The sequence below is a fragment of the Oncorhynchus kisutch genome, linkage group LG23 (assembly GCF_002021735.2).
Source record: "Oncorhynchus kisutch isolate 150728-3 linkage group LG23, Okis_V2, whole genome shotgun sequence".
Taxonomy (NCBI): domain Eukaryota; kingdom Metazoa; phylum Chordata; class Actinopteri; order Salmoniformes; family Salmonidae; genus Oncorhynchus; species Oncorhynchus kisutch.
In genome coordinates, this window is record NC_034196.2 from 25,841,090 (window position 1) to 25,858,135 (window position 17,046).

Sequence of the window (17,046 nt, forward strand, 5' to 3'; positions counted from 1 at the left end):
CACAGGTAAATGTAAAAAATAACAAGATTGCAAGAGATGTTGAATGATACAATATTTTCAATAAACACAACTACATTAATTTTCAAAAATGTGTCCTCTAGAAACTCAATATCATCATTGCTAAGCACAAAAAGGTGTAGGACATTACAAGCCGTGGCAGTATCTTTGCCTCAGCAGTGTAAGTGTTCGCTTGCAGAAATGATTAGCATGTAAACTGGAAAATTGTATTAGGCTCTGTGCACTTTCCACATAAGAAGATATTTGGTAATGTAGCAGACAGGCAGTTTAGCAAGCCATAGTCATGGTGAACTTCAGACTTCAGACAATGTGCAGCGCACTGTAGGGTGCTGTTAAAATCAATTTATGCTCAGGGCTAAGAGACCAGACTAGGAAGGAACACAACACAGTGTAGCTAGCCTGGAATCCAAATTGAATTCAATAGTGAAACTATAGCGAAACAAACAGTGGTTTCCGTTAGGATCCCAATCTAAAGGGTAGCAAACATGGTGATTCAAATGAGTTGGATTAGTGCGCGGGGGGGCTCCACAGGGGTGCACATTTTGTTCTGGCCCAGCACTAACACACCAAATTCCTCTTCTCATGGTCTAAGACTAAGTTGATTGTTTGAAATGTGCTTTAGTGCTGGGCTGGAACAACATATTGCCGACCTCAGTAGGTCTCAAGGACTGGAATTGGAAAGCCTATAAACAGTTGCCTTATTTGGTGATGTCATAGCTGAATCACCTTTGGACCAGTACGTCAAGTAAATAAGAGAGGTCTCTATAGTACAACTGCAAATCAACTAAATTGGTATTCAGAACTAGTCTGGTCTGGCAAACAGTTGCGGTGTACAACTGTGGAACAGGGACTGAGAGAAGATAGAAAACAGACACATGCAGAAGGTAGATGGCAGGTTTTAAAGCAGTGTTTCCCCATCCCTTGCGGACCAGGAACTTGTAAACTATGACTTCATTTGGGGTCAGCATTGGTAGGTACCAGTCCGGTTTTCAACCCTCCAGAGATTGAGATTGGACCTCTTCTTTAGAATAAGGTTATTCAGTATTGGGGGCTTGGTGGTTTGTATGGTATTTGCATAAACAAAACAGGTAGGACAGGACGGATACAGTTTCCAAGAGACAGTTCTGTCAAAGGCTAATGACTACACCCAAATAACAGCATGTTTACCCACTTCTAGAGGCCCTGGAGCTGTTTGCATCCATCTTGTGTAAAGATTGAACATCATGATTGCGGCAACAAGTCCTGGACATCACACATTATTACTCAATACCTCGAATTAATCAGACCCCCGTTTTTCAGTTGTTTATCACTATTTCAAACGATCCCAGTGCCCTATTCTCCTCATCAGTGTATGTGTGTGTGGGTAGCACTTAAGAGGCATCTAATTCATTTTAGTATGTGAGTCAGAAATCAGAAACAAAACACATCAGCAAACAAAGTGATAAAGTAGTTTAGCAAACAATAATAATGGGATAAAAAAAGCATTGAACAATCTAAACGAAAAGCACACCCAACACAGGCCTGAGAGACTGGGGGGAGCTGGAAATAGAAACAGCATGTGGTGGAGTTGAAAGTAGAAAACCATTGAAAGTGCACTTTCTCCCAGTCCCATAGCATATCAAGGTTGAGACCCTTGGGAGAGGTCATAATAGGCCCTACAGAGTGGTCAGGTACTACCCTTGCAAGAACGGTCCGCTGCTAAAATGTGGCCAAGTTCATGTCTGCGTGTCAACAGGAGCAAAACTCACAAAAGTCTCTTTCATTTGATTGAGTATTACACATCGCAGCCAATGCAAGAGGCGCACAGCGGGTCAGTTCCCATGTTTTGGTAGGCGGAGTTATGAAATGAATCCAATTCCAGGCGCTTTTTGCCAGACAGATTGCACTCAGCCAACGATGAGACAGACGGCTGTGTCGTAGCCCCTGGACCTCACTGAATGGAACTTTCCAACCGTGTCCGTGCAACACCGTGCATTCAATCCTCAACATGACTTCAAAGGACAGGTGTGCAGGTAGACATTAGCCTACGCGGTGACTTTGACATGCTGGCGTGATAGGTGTCTGTAGACTACATTTAAACATTATGGAGGAACAACACTTGTTTGGAAACGACAGCGGGAGCCAGTCCTCTTCAGGGTCTGAAACCTTGTCAGAGGGAGAAGGCATACAAGAAGAGCACCAAAATGACGATTTCAACGGCCAACACGCTTCAGACTTCGAAACTATAAAAGCAGAAGGGAAAGAAGAAAAGAGTGTGGCAGACGACGAGGTGGAAACGGGGAATAAAGAATATGGGGAAGAAGGAGACGACGAAATGGTAAAGAGTGCGAACGTGTAATTTACCCATTAAACGTTTAAATTAGCCTATATAATGTCAATGGTTTTGGGTGAAGTGGCTTGAAGGGCAAGAGAGAGAGAGAGAGTGTGTGTGTGCGTGCCTGCCTGCCCTCGCAATTGATAACCATGCCTTGCTGCGTATGTGCACTAATGTGGGAAATACGAAATCAAGTTGCTTAATATTCTGCTAAAATATTATTTAGACTACAGAGGGATCTACATTACATGACTAAAAGTATGTGGACACCTGCTTGTCGAACATCTCATTACAAATTCATGGGCATTAATATGGAGTTAGTCCCCCCTTTGCTGCTATAACAGCATCCATTCTTCTGGGAAGGCTTTCCACTACATGTTGGAACATCACTGCGGGGACTTGATTCCATTCATCCACAAGAACATTAGTGAGGTTGGGCACTGATGTTGGGCGATTAGGCCTGGCTTGCAGTCTCAGTTCCAATTCTTCCCAAGAAGTTTGATGGGGTTGAGGTCAGGGCTCTGTGCAGGCCAGTCAAGTTCTTTCACATCGATCTTAAACCATTTTTGTATGGACTTTGCTTTGTGCACTGGGCTATTGTCATGCTGAAACAGGAAAGGGCCTAACCCAAACTGTTGCCACAAAGTTGGAAGCACAGACTCGTCTAGAATGTCATTGTATGCTGTAGTGTTAATATTTCCCTTCACTGGAGCTAAGGGGCCTAGCCCGAACCATGAAAATCAGCCCCAGACCATTATTCATCCTCCACCAAACGTTACAGTGGCACTATGCATTCTTGCAGGTAGTGTTCTCCTGGCATCCGTCAAACCAGACTGCCAGATGGTGAAGCGTGGTTAATCACTCCAGAGCAGTGATTCCCAACATTTTTTGGTTACTGTACCACCAACTGAGTTTTGCTCTGCCTGAAGTACCCCCTCATGTGCATTTTACTAGTAGACCTATAGTCTCATTAGTCTTCCCAAGTACCCCCTGTGGATAGGCCAAGTATTCTTTTACCCCTGGTTGGGAACCACTGCTCCAGAGTCCAATGGCAATGAGCTTTACACCACTCCAGCCAACGCTTGGTGTTGCACATGGTGATCTTAGGCTTGTGTGCTGCTGGTCGGACATGGAAATCCATTTCATGAAGCTCCCAACAAACAGTTATTGTGCTTACTTTGCTTCGAGGCAGCTTGGAACTAGGGAGTGAGTGTTGCAACCGAGCACAGACAATTTTTAGACACGGTCCCATTCTGTGAGCTTATGTGGCCTACCACTTACAATTGTCTGGCTCTAGAAAGGCTGATATTTGACGAACTGACTTGTTGGAAAGGAGGCATCCTATGACGGTGCCATGTTGAAGGTCACTGAGCTCTTCAGTAAGGCCATTCTACTGCCAATGTTTGTCTATGGAGATTGGATGGCTGTGTGCTTGATTTTTAGCGACAGGAGTGGCTGAAATAGCCAAATCCACTAATTTGAAGGAGTGTCCACCTACTTTTGGCCATTTAGTGTCTCATTTTACGTTTATGCCGAGCTGTCCACAGTTTTGTCATTTTAAATTATTTTTTGATTAGTGATACTCCCAGTAGCCTTATAGTGACACAGTAGGCTGATTGATTCATATGGTTAGCTGTCAGGGGGATATTGGAAGTCCCCAAGACAATTAGTTAGGGCAAATTGATCTCTCGCCAGTTCCTGGTGTGTTGTGTGATAACAAAGGCTACTTCATGTTTCAGTCTTTTTTTCATAGCAACCTGCAAAGCATTCCTAATGATTACTGTTTATGACATGGCTCAGCTTTGGGAAAAATGTCAGCATGAAGTCGGCTGGGGATATGCACTATGTACTGAAAGGACAATTCATATTCACAACACGGAGATTCTTCCATTCAATTCTGCTCACTCGTCAGCCATGCTCAATATGCACAAGGTCCTCAACAGCTGAGCATATGCAATAGCCTACATTCTGAATATCCACTGCTTTGCTTTGTTGTCGTAGAGAGAAGTTATTGTTTGACGTTCCCAGGTTATCCTTTGGTGTTGAAGTGTTTTGGGTAAATACATCCAGGCTTTGTCGAAGGGAAGAGCACCCCCTGAGACTTTAAACATAAATCTGTAGCCTTGTGTGTGAGTGCTTAGGTTGGGCCGATACTCATTAGTATAATGTTAAGGAAACAAAACACAAGGTGGATTAAACTTCTTTAAGAAAACAGCCCAAATGTTGGAAACATTTATTTATTTTCCAAGCAATATTTTATATACCTCAGGTTATTAAATATTACGATACTGGTATTGTCCCGGCACTAGTGTGTATGAAAAATAAGCCCTCTATATATTGATTGACAACCATTAGGTAAGAGTTAGACATTAAACTCCTAAGATGTGCATTGTTTGAGGAAATAGAAAATACTCTTTGCCTGAGGCTTGCCTGGCAATGATGCTACTGAGAACGAAGTGAATTAGGCAGACAAATCTCTTTTAAATAGCTTAATTGGATTGCCTTCCCAGTTCAGACTGGTTTCACTGGTTCTGATCAGCTCAATTGGTTTAGAGTTTAACCTTGCTGATCTAACCAGGGGGTGTGTTCAGGATCTGCAACATTTCAAACACTTGTCTGAGTCACCATTCACTCATTGGCTGGACAAAACTACTGTTGAATTCCAAATCGATCCTTAGCCCCACCACTTAAGGGTTAAGTACTCCTGTAGATCTGAAATGACTGGATAGGTTTAAGCAATATGGCAAAATTTACACCCTGCCAATTGTAACTCAAGGTAAAGCCAATGTTGCTTAAACATATGATCCTTAAAGATCTACAGGATAGGTAGGGTAGGAGATAGGATTAGATTTTGAATATTGCATAGAAGTCACCTCTAAAACCCATCTTTTGCTGCTCAGACCTCCGATTAAACAGGTGTAGGTGGAAATGGCCCCTAACTGCTGATTCAGGGTCAGTTACATTTTTTTCCCTGCCTAATGTCTAAAGCTTATATTGGGAGTAGGGTAGTCTGATAGTAGATCTGTATTTAAGGGTGACTCCTACCCAGAGCTAATTCAACTCGTCAATGCACCTTTACCCCTCTAAATCTGTCAGGTGACCACCGTTGGGGACATAGCCTAACCTCTAACCCCTGATCTGTGACTTACGTCATACCCTTAAGGGGGTTAAAGAGGGAAAGGCTTCTGGGAAGAGTGGCTTATCTGTGTCATCTCCTCAGGCTGGTTTTGTGTTGGACTGAGGGCCTCTATTCAAACAGAACACATGCTCTAGCGGTGTTTATGCACTCTTTGTTTACTAACAACTGCTCACGCATGCACATACAGGGAAACATACACACACTTCTCATTCTAAAAATGGGTAGCATCTATCGGCGTCTTAACTGGTAGTAGCAGGTTTTTACAGTACCCCAAAATCATTATTTTATTTGGGGAAAAAGACTACTGAATGACAAAGGAAACACAAACTTTAATTGGACTCTGTTTATATGAGTCCAGCTGCATCTTCTTAGCAGGACTGTCTCTGTCTACACTTACCTCATGTAAACTGCGCCTGGTGGTCCGGCCAGATATGGCTACAGTAATGGATGTTTGGCATATAAGGAAAGGTCCAGGAAAGAGGAGGCTACCGTGTTGGAAAGAGTCCTGGTCAAGAAAACCCACTTCTCATTTGGAGGGAGATGTTTTGATTTGATTAAATATGGGCGGACTTGGCAGACCTTGTAGTCACTCACAACAGGAATACAGGAATGGGAATAAAACTGATCCCGGACCTCTGCAATTATAGCGCAGACTATTTCACACAATGTCCTAAAATGAAATGAAGTGAAGGATTTGAAACATCTTGGTGGGATGATTGAGAAAAGGATGCTTTTACCTTTTGAATTTCAATGCCAGATGAGCACAGTGTTCGTCAACTCTATCACAATGCCATCTGAAAGTATCCTCCTTACAACACTAGTACTGAAATGTTTTCCGGGTGTTTACAACAGCCATGTTTTTTTCATGTCTGTTGGCTCGTTCCAGATCAGAACAGCTTGTTTTCTGCTCCTCAATCCCCCTGTATGCCTGATTTCCCTTGTGTGAGAGAAATGGACTACGTGTTGATTCTTATTTGTACACTAATCATTTTGTGTTTTTTCCTTTTGTGATTCTAATGAGTTGTGAAAGGTTAAGGAGAGGCGTGTAGCCCATCACACAGCTCTTTCCAAGTCCATCATTTTTCTCCAATCTGTCGCACTTCCAAGTGATTGTAATATTCAAGTAATGAATTGACAATGAGAGACTGGACCCAGTTTCAGAATATTCACCATGTTGTATTGAGGCTAGGAACAGCAAGTGTTATGCATCATCCAAGGTGTGCCTGATTTGTTATTCCATTGCCTTATACGTCTTATGTAATGGTCTGGGGGGGTTGAACTGCATTCTTTTCTTGAATTTCACCATAAACACATGTCCTTTAAGGAACTGAGGGAAAGAGGATCAAATTGCAGGATTTAGCTTTTCTCTCACACTAGAGATAAAGCTTAACATTTGTTGTGTACAGAACACCAAGTTAATAATCCTTCTCACTCTCTCTCTCTCCCACTGTACATCATCAGTCCCAATTGTATCCATTTCCCCCCAAACACTGATGAACTCCTTGTTGTGATGTCATTACTGCCTGCCTGTAATTACCCAGCCCGTTGTTTTAGCAGCTAGCCAGTCGGCGCTGTCCATAAGGCACATCCAGTGTCAGTGAATGGTTAAGAGGATTAACTGTCAATCTGTTTAAGAACGCCTCTGGCTCTCTATGGTGGGGGGGGGGGGATGTCATTACAGGATGGAACTTTAATTTCTGCCTTTTCATCCAATCCAAACACTGGTCCAGTTCTAGTCCACACTACAGTCCTCACACACTGGCTGCAATGGCAGACTTTTAAAGTGATATTGCAGAGGGACGGTATTAGACTATCAAAGATCATGGCCCTAAGGCGGAATTGGACCATAGGTGATTTACCTTCTTCTGAAGGTTTTAAGGTAAGACCACACTATTAATAGAACAGGTATTATCTCCAATAATACCTGTATAATATTGTACCTCTCTGGGTAAGACACTATATTGGATCAGTTGGTTCCGACAGGAGTGTTTTGGTTGGTGGCTAGTGGTGATTCTCAAGCCCTTGTTTTGTGTGGGCTGTGGGCTCTAGCTGTGTTTTTACGGTCTACAGTACACTACAGCAGTTGAATTTTAATCTGCTGCTGGGGTCTACCTAGATGTCGGCGCTTTTTGAATTATTTATGCCTTGTTATGTAATCGCAGCTTGATATCCACATTCAATTTGATGTTCTGTTAAAAGATCTGTCTAACTTTGTTTTTCAACCTACCTGGATAAAGAGAATTTCAGATGTGTATCTGTCTGTTCTCTTTCATTCTCTTTATCATGTGGGTGGTGGTGTTGGATTGAGGCATGATATATATTATAAACTTGGTAGTTCGGGCCCTGAATGCTGATTATCTGAAAACATTTAATTTTTATGGCTCTAATTATGTTAGTAAACAGTTTATAATAACAGTAAGGCACCTCAGGGGTTTGTGGTATATGGCCAATATACCATGACTAAGGGCTGTATCCAGGCACGTCGAGTCATGCTTAAGGACAGCCCTTAGCTATGGTATAATGACCATATACCACACCCCTCCATCCCTTATTGCTTAATAAAAACGTTTAATAAAGCCAAGATGGAGTATAACTTGGGTGGACTTGTTTTCCCCTCATCCTATGGTTTCGTTCAATCTAAAGTCAGATGTGACGATTACCACAACAGAGGTCTTGTCATACAAAACAAAGTTAATGATTCGTCGTCCTCAGGCAAAGAATGGAGGAAATAAAAGTGCCAGCTAGAAGGTTTCCAGTCATACTGTAGCTTGCTAGCATTTGAGGACACTTGTTTTGCCTGAAGTCCTATCATTCATATGACTTTACCCATTTATTTTGAACATATGCTGCTTCCTTTATTAACCTGCACCAACAGAAGTAGCTAGCCAAGTTTGCAAGCCTATCCATATTTGTTTTAGCGACAGTATACAAACACTCGTTAAAGCCTTTGTCCAGACGCCAAAGTCAAGAGTGAGCTGAATAGAACTGGTAGGCTAATTAATGAACGGGATACTGGTGGAGGCGTACATAAGGCCTTGTCCCGGGAAACATGTCCTGGTCACTACATGATAAGTGATGTCAGTGTGTAACCGTATAGGCCTGTGCAGTGAGAATGTACTGTTGACGTCGATGTAAACCACTCGCAGTGGGCCTTCTGCAGTCACATTTTACTTAGTTTTTCCTGTCCCTCACTATATTTAGTATTCACCGTCTTTGTTAGGATAATTTATTTTTAAGTAAGTGGAAGGTCATGATGTAATGGCTATTACCGGCATAGGCCTATATCCAAGTATCACATCGCTACAATAGCCTATCTATTTTAAAAGTTTAAACATACAAAACTGACACATTTCAGGGTCTGACTCCTAGGTCGGTATTGATGTTACATATATCTTAAATAGCGTCTTGGGGCTACTGAAGCCAGTTTGGATAGGAATACGAACCCTATAGAAAAAGGTCTGTTTCTGTTCAGCATTAGATAATGTCAACACAGGAATCTGAATCCCCATTGAGAAGGAGAAGGGTGTAAGGGTTCAACGCCTGCTAAAGATCTTACTAGACGGGACATGGAGTTCCACTGTCAATGCACCAGAGGTTACAAACTGAACAGGGGGCCATTTGGAAGTGGAACCTCTCTTGAGGATTCCTATTGCCCAAAGGGACATTGGTTTTGTGTGACTTGAACTTTTGTGTGTTGATGTTGTTTTTCAGACCAAACCTCTCTGACCTCTTAGGAGGGTGTGTCTCTTTTGCTCTCTCTCGTGTGTGTGTGGTGTGGTGTGTGGTGTGGTGTGTGGTGTGGTGTGTGGTGTGGTGTGTGTGTGGTGTGTGTGTGGTGTGTGTGTGTGGTGTGTGTGTGCTTCAAATATTGGAATGGGGTGAGAGTTGAGTCAGACAGATGTTGGGTGACAAGGTCGTGAGGAACGTGGTGTGTTGTGCTGGAGACCCTGAGAAAAGAGGTCTGAATATCCTCCTCACTACTACCAGCGGGACTGTGTGGACTCCCAGGTGGTTGAGGAAGGGAGATGTACTGGAGTTGTATTCTTTATTACTCTGTTATTAATACCATATGACTGAACTGTTGCACATACACTAAGTACACACTGTGTGTGGAAGTCTTGAATGTATAGTTCACTCAACTCTTTTAGTGTTTTTGTTTATTAATCCACCAAAAATGTGCATGTCAGCATTCAAGTTTTTCAAGATATAGCACTTTCAGCACAGAGCAATAACTGTGAATTATCTGTGTAAAGTGTCATTTTCTTATTTTTTTTTACCTTGATGCTAGTTTTGTGACAGTAGCATTGAATTTACAGCACCAGTCAAAAGTTTGAACAGCTACTCATTAAAGGGTTTTTCTTTATTTTTACTATTTTCTACATTGTAGAATAATAGTGAAGACACACTATGAAATAACACATGAAATCATGTAGTAACCAAAAAAAGTGTTAAACAAATCAGAATATATTTTAGATTCTTCAAAGTAGCCACCGTTTGCCTTTGATAGCTTTGCACACTTTTGGCATTCTCTCAACCAGCTTCATGAGGAATGCTTTTCCAACACTCTTGAAGGAGTTCCCACATGTGCCGAGTACTTGTTGCTTCTTTTTAGTGAGGCACTAATATTAGATTCATGGCCGATCCCAATATACAATATGTTCCTTGACCAAAAAAACCAATACCGATATTTAACATTTTTAAGCATTCTAGTACAGTTATAGTTAACAGACACACATGGACACAGCGGTCTAAGGCACTGCATCTCAGTGCAAGAGGCTTCACTATAGTCCCTGGTTCAAATCCAGGCTGTATCAAATCCGGACGTTATTGGGAGTCCCATATGGCGGTGCACAATTGACCCAGCGTTAGCCTACCCCGGCCAAACCCGGACGTCACCTGTAAATAATAATTTGTTCTTAACTGACTTACCTTGTTAAGTAAAGTTTACACACCACACTGACCAAAAAGTTATTTTGGTGGCATATGTCCCCATTTATCAGGAAAAACATAATCAAAACCTATTTCTTTCACTTAATTGCTGTGCTGTTTCGTTGTTCAGTTTCATTCTCAACCAGGAGTTCTATGGAAGGCCGTTTGCGTCTTTGCGTCAAAAAAGATACACGTCAAATAACACTATTTGACGTGTCGAAAAACACCATTTGACCAATCAGGACCTGAATATGACTGCACATCACAATTTTTACATTTTTATTTCACCTTTATTTAACCAGGTAGGCTAGTTGAGACAAGTTCTCATTTACAACTGTGACCTGGCCAAGATAAAGCAAAGCAGTTCAACACATACAACAACACAGAGTTATACATGGAATAAACAAAACATACAGTCAACAATACAGTTGAAAGTCTATATACAGCATGTGCAAATGAGGTAGGATAAGAGAGGTAAGGCAATAAATAGGCCATGGTGGCAAAGTAATTACAATATAGCAATTAAACACTGGAGTGCTCTGACAGCTAGTGAGGTAGATCCGAGTCTCCAGCTTCAGGGATTTTTGCAGTTCATTCCAGTCCTTGGCAGCAGAGGTCTGGAGGGAGAGGCAGCCAAAGGAGGAATTGGCTTTGTGGTTGACTAATAAGATATACCTGCTAGAGCGCGTGCTACGGGTGGGTGCTGCTATGGTGACCAATGAGCTGAGATAAGGTGGGGCTTTACCTAGCAGAGACTTGTAGATGACCAGGAGCCAGTGGGTTTGGCGACGAGTATGAAGCGAGGGCCAGCCAACGAGAGCGTGCAGGTCGCAGTGGTGGGTAGTATATTTGGCTTTGGTGACAAAACGGATGGCACTGTGATAGACTGCATTCAATTTAGAGTGCTATTTTATAAATGACATCGCCGAAGTCGAGGATAGGTAGGATGGTCAGTTTTACGAGGGTATGTTTGGCAGCGTGAGTGAAGGATGCTTTGCTGCGAAATAGCAAGCTGATTCTAGATTTAGTTTAGGATTGGAGATGTTTAATGTGAGTCTGGAAGGAGAGTTTACAGTCTAACCAGACACCTAGGTATTTGTAGTTGTCCACATATTCTAAGACAGAACCGTCCAGAGTAGTGATGCTGGACGGGCAGGCAGGTGCGGGCAGCGATCGGTTGAAGAGCATGCATTTAGTTTTACTTGCATTTAAGAGCAGTTGGAGGCCACGGAAGGAGAGTTGTATGGCATTGAAGCTCGTCTGGAGGTTTGTTAAGTGTCCAAAAGAAGGGCCAGATGTATACAGAATGGTGTTGTCTGTGTAGAGGTGGATCAAAGAATCACCACCAGCAAGAGCGACATCATTGATGTATACAGAGAAGAGTCGGCCCGAGAATAGAACCCTGTGGCACACCCATAGCGACTGTCAGAGGTCCGGACAACAGGCCCTCTGATTTGACACACTGAACTCTATCAGAGAAGTAGTGAACCAGGCGAGGCAATCATTTGAGAATAATAATTTAACTTGTTTATAAAAATGTTTACGTAGTTATTACACCATCACTCGTATTTCATATGTCACAACGATTCATTGATACGCGTACTATGATGCTGGTAAAGTTGTCTCGCGCACCTACAGTGCTGGTCATAAAGAAAGAAAGCTAGCTAGCTCATGGATGCTAACAATGTTCTTCCCCCAAAACATAGCAAAACGAAAATCTGTTTCAGTAGATATAGTTAGTTAGCCAGCTAACTATATACACTGCTCAAAAAAATTAAGGGAACACTTAAACAACACACTGTAACTCCAAGTCAATCACACTTCTGTGAAATCAAACTGTCCACTTAGGAAGCAACACTGATTGACAATAAATTTCACATGCTGTTGTGCAAATGGAATAGACAACAGGTGGAAATTATAGGCAATTAGCAAGACACCCCCAATAAAGGAGTGGTTCTGCAGGTGGTGACCACAGACCACTTCTCAGTTCCTATGCTTCCTGGCTGATGTTTTGGTCACTGGCGGTGCTTTCACTCTAGTGGTAGCATGAGACGGAGTCTACAACCCACACAAGTGGCACAGGTAGTGCAGCTCATCCAGGATGGCACATCAATGCGAGCTGTGGCAAGAAGGTTTGCTGTGTCTGTCAGCGTAGTGTCCAGAGCATGGAGGCGCTACCAGGAGACAGGCCAGTACATCAGGAGACGTGGAGGAGGCCGTAGGAGGGCAACAACCCAGCAGCAGATGTGCATGTGTCTGCTCAAACGGTCAGAAACAGACTCCATGAGGGTGGTATAAGGGCCCGACGTCCACAGGTGGGGGTTGTGCTTACAGCCCAACACCGTGCAGGACGTTTGACATTTGCCAGAGAACACCAAGATTGCCAAATTCGCCACTGGCGCCCTGTGCTCTTCACAGATGAAAGCAGGTTCACACTGAGCACATGTGACAGTCTGGAGACGCCATGGAGAACGTTCTGCTGCCTGCAACACCCTCCAGCATGATCGGTTTGGCAGTGGGTCAGTCATGGTGTGGGGTGGAATTTCTTTGCACAGCCCTCCATGTGCTCACCAGAGGTAGCCTGACTACCATTAGGTACCGAGATGAGATCCTCAGACCCCTTGTGAGACCATATGCTGATGCGGTTGGCCCTGGGTTCCTCCTAATGCAAGACAATGCTAGACCTCGTGTGGCTGGAGTGTGTCAGCAGTTCCTGCAAGATGAAGGCATTGATGCTATGGACTGGCCCGCCCGTTCCCCAGACCTGAATCCAATTGAGCACATCTGGGACATCATGTCTCGCTCCATCCACCAACGCCACGTTGCACCACAGACTGTCCAGGAGTTGGCGGATGCTTTAGTCCAGGTCTGGGAGGAGATCCCCCCCAGGAGACAATTCGCCACCTCATCAGGAGCATGCCCAGGCGTTGTAGGGAGGTCATACAGGCACGTGGAGGCCACACACACTACTGAGCCTCATTTTGACTTGTTTTAAGGACATTACATCAAAGTTGGATCAGCCTGTAGTGTGGTTTTCCACTTTAATTTTGAGTGTGACTCCAAATCCAGACCTCCATGGGTTGATACATTTTATTTCCATTGATAATTTTTGTGTGATTTTGTTGTCAGCACATTCAACTATGTAAAGAAAAAAGTATTTCATAAGAATATTTCATTCATTCAGCTCTAGGATGTGTTATTTTAGTGTTCCCTTTTTTTTAGTAGTGTAGATAGTTATTTTAGATGACACCTAATTTATAAAACAGTTATTTGATTAATGGTGGTCGTACCCACCTATGTGACGCTAGACACAATAAGTATTAGCCACAATAGTGGACTTTGCGGTTAGCCTTCAAAATAAGTTTGTCATTAGCAGTAATGCAAATTAATACAGATAGTGGAATTGTGCCATAATTTAATAGATCATGCTGAATGAGGTTAGAATGTTATATAAAATCAACAAAAGACAATAATTGTCAAATTAACGAATTTGTTGAAATCACACTAGAATTGTATTGGGGTAGTACTTATTTCACTGTACAGCTTTACCTATGTATTGTGTATCAATGACATGGGTTATCAGTCTAGTCAGTGACACCCAGAGAACATTAGCTCCGTAGCTCTTATTGCGGGACTATGAAACAGCCGTGAATTGAGCCACATTTATTATCAACCTATGTGTATTGAACACTATTCCAGAGGAAAAATAATACTGTGTGGATATTTTGGAGTCTGATAACAGAGGAGGATGTTGGCGGGAAAAAAAGATATTGGGTATTGAGTAGACTGATATATTGCATTGTCTAAAATGATTGACACCGATTTCCAGGCATTTTTGATCGTGGAGGACAGAGGTTTTATAAATTATAGCAATAGTCTAAATCCAATGTACACAATTCTAAGCAAGAAAATCCTCAATCACTTATTCCACAACTGTACGCAAGCACATGGGCTTCAGTGCGGGGAAAGAGTCCAAAAAGCTACTGCAGTTTGCCTTACCACTGACTCCTGGACATCAAGGGTAACCACTTCTTACATGTCAGTTGCATGTCACTTCATTGAAGATTTTTCGATGTCTAGCTGTCTTTTGGACTGCTTTGAGTTCATCGACACACACCTCAGAGAACTTGGCAGAGGAACTGTCGAGTTCTCGACAACTACTGTAATTATTATTATTTGACCATGCTGGTCATTTATGATCATTTGAACATTTTGGCCATGTTCTGTTATAATCTAAAACCCGGCACAGCCAGAAGAGGACTGGCCACCCCTCATAGCCTGGTCCTCTCTAGGTTTCTTCCTAGATTTTGGCCTTTCTAGGGAGTTTTTCCTAGCCACCGTGCTTCTACACCTGCATTGCTTGCTGTTTTAGGCTGGGTTTCTGTACAGCACTTTGAGTTATCAGCTGATGTAAGAAGGGCTATATAAGTACATTTGATTTGATTTGCAGCTGTGGAATAGGAGGAGCACAGTAGGTGCTGAAAAACTAAAGTGTACACAACGCCAGATGGGGATGCCTGAGCTGAGGCCTAAACAAGACTGCACTACAAGGTGGAATTCAACATGTTTTATGTTGAAGAGGTTTCTTGAGTCACAGGATGCCATCATCTCTACCCTGGCCATTGTCAATGCACTTGTTGATGCACTGACCCATGAGGAATGGGAGGTGGTGGTGTGCCGAGTCCTGAAACCCTTTGAGCAGGTCACTGTGGAGATCAGTAGAGGTACAGTAAGCCGTTATTAATACATTATTATTTAATCCAGTATTATATATGTATATGAGCAGTAGATGAGAATGTAGTATCAGTAGACAAAACATGAACCTGAATTAATAAGCTACTGTTCTCTCTTTTCAGTTATGTGACAGCCTCAAAAATGATACTCCTGTGTAAGGGTCTGCAGCGAGTTACAGCCAGCCGCCAGAGAGAAGCAAATGTAACCACAGAGTTGATGGGCACCCTATGTTGATCAATAGACAGAAAGTTCCACATGATGGAATATAATAACGCGCTCTCAGAAACCGCTGCACTTGACCCCAGGTTTAAGAAGTTAGCCTTCAGTGATGCCAGAGCGATTGATGAGGCACTTCAAAGAATAACCTCAGCAGCAGGGAGGGACAGCCCCAGCAGTCAGCTGGCTCAGGAACCAGGACAATAGGAAGAAGAGGGTTCAGATGGATCAGAAGCACCAGCCGTAGTGCCACAAATATCTGTTTTTTTGGATGCTGTTTGACGAGAGAGCAACTGGTGATGCAGCGTGAAGGAATCCCTCAGCAGATGCCATAATGGAGGTCCGATCCTATTTGGAGGAGCCCCTCCAAAGAAGTGCAGATCCTCTGAGCTGGTGTCAGAACAAGACCCCTGTCTACCCACGGTTTACTAAAGTAATGACAGGGAGACTGTGTAGTGGCCACATCTGTTCCCTCTGAGAGGGTCTTCTCAAAAATGGGACAAAAAATTACTGGGAGAAGAAAACGCATCAGCCCCTCGAAAGGCAGCTTGCATTTCTGAATGCAAATCTCTCATAAAAGCAAATCTGGTCAGTGTTGCTGGTTATAATATGGCAATAAAGAAGAGAGTAAAGAGGGACCCATTTAATATTTTAAGTAGGATGCTGCAGTTTTGCACATGTATTTTTCTTTGATATGGTGCAATATTCTATGTTCAGATTGTATTCGTTTTGAATTGTTACATTTATATGCACTTTGTTTATATAAATTAAAGTTATACTTTAAATGCAAATGTTTAATAGCATTCTTTTTCATAACAAACCAATGCATTTTTAAATACATTGTGGTTAAGGTAGAGGAGTAAATCATTTAATTAGTATTGTTTTAACACCAATCATAGTCAAACTATCGCAAACTGTTTGACTTGAAAAAATACAAAACATATTTTTTTCAAAGAGCCGTTTGGAACCCAAAAGAGACGGCTCTTTTTGGTGAGCCGGCTCACTGAAAAGAGCCGGGAATGCCCATCACTAATAGGATCCCCTAGGAAACACTTTTCAACACTTTAGTTCCTACCCTTAGTGCCCACTATTATATTCTAACTATAGAATTAGAATAGTCATTTATATTTCCATGATTCCAACAGTTTTGCTCTAATTCGCAAGTCAAATCGCAATTGCAACATTTGGTTAAAAATAAACATTTGTCCTAGATTATTTGCCCATATCGTGCAGCCCTACGTGGCAGTGTGTAAAAATACTTAAGTACTATTTGAGTCGTTTTTTATGTATCTGTACTTTACGATATTTATTTTGACAACTTTTACATTTACTTCACTACATTCCTAAAGAAAATACTGTACTTTTTACTCCATACATTTTCCCTGACACCTAAAAGTTACATTTTAAATGCTTAGCAGGACAGGACAATGGTCCAATTCACTCACTTGTCAAGAGAACATCCTGCCTCTGATTTGGAGGACTCACTAAACACATGCTTTGTTTATAAATTATGTCTGGGTGTTGGAGTGTGCCCCCGGCTATCCGTAAATCAAAAAAAAGAAAATGGTGCCATGCTTAATATAAGGAATTTGAAATGATTTAATATTTTACTTATGATACTTAAGCATATTTGAGCAATTACACTTACTTTTGATACTTAAGTATATTTAAAACCAAATGCTTTTAGACTTTTACT

At 42.2% G+C, this 17,046-nt stretch overlaps 1 protein-coding gene across 4 annotated transcripts in view; it reads left to right on the forward strand.

Moving 5' to 3' along the window:
* The first annotated feature begins 1,869 nt into the window (after window positions 1-1,869).
* mast4 (microtubule associated serine/threonine kinase family member 4) overlaps window positions 1,870-17,046 on the forward strand; it is a 173,450-nt gene continuing 158,273 nt past the window's right edge. For all 4 annotated transcript variants that reach the window (XM_031803041.1, XM_031803042.1, XM_031803043.1 and 1 more), the window contains exon 1: window positions 1,870-2,335. In XM_031803041.1, coding sequence (XP_031658901.1) covers window positions 2,102-2,335 — 234 coding nt within the window. In that variant the 5' untranslated portion in view covers window positions 1,870-2,101. The remainder of the gene's footprint in view (window positions 2,336-17,046) is intronic.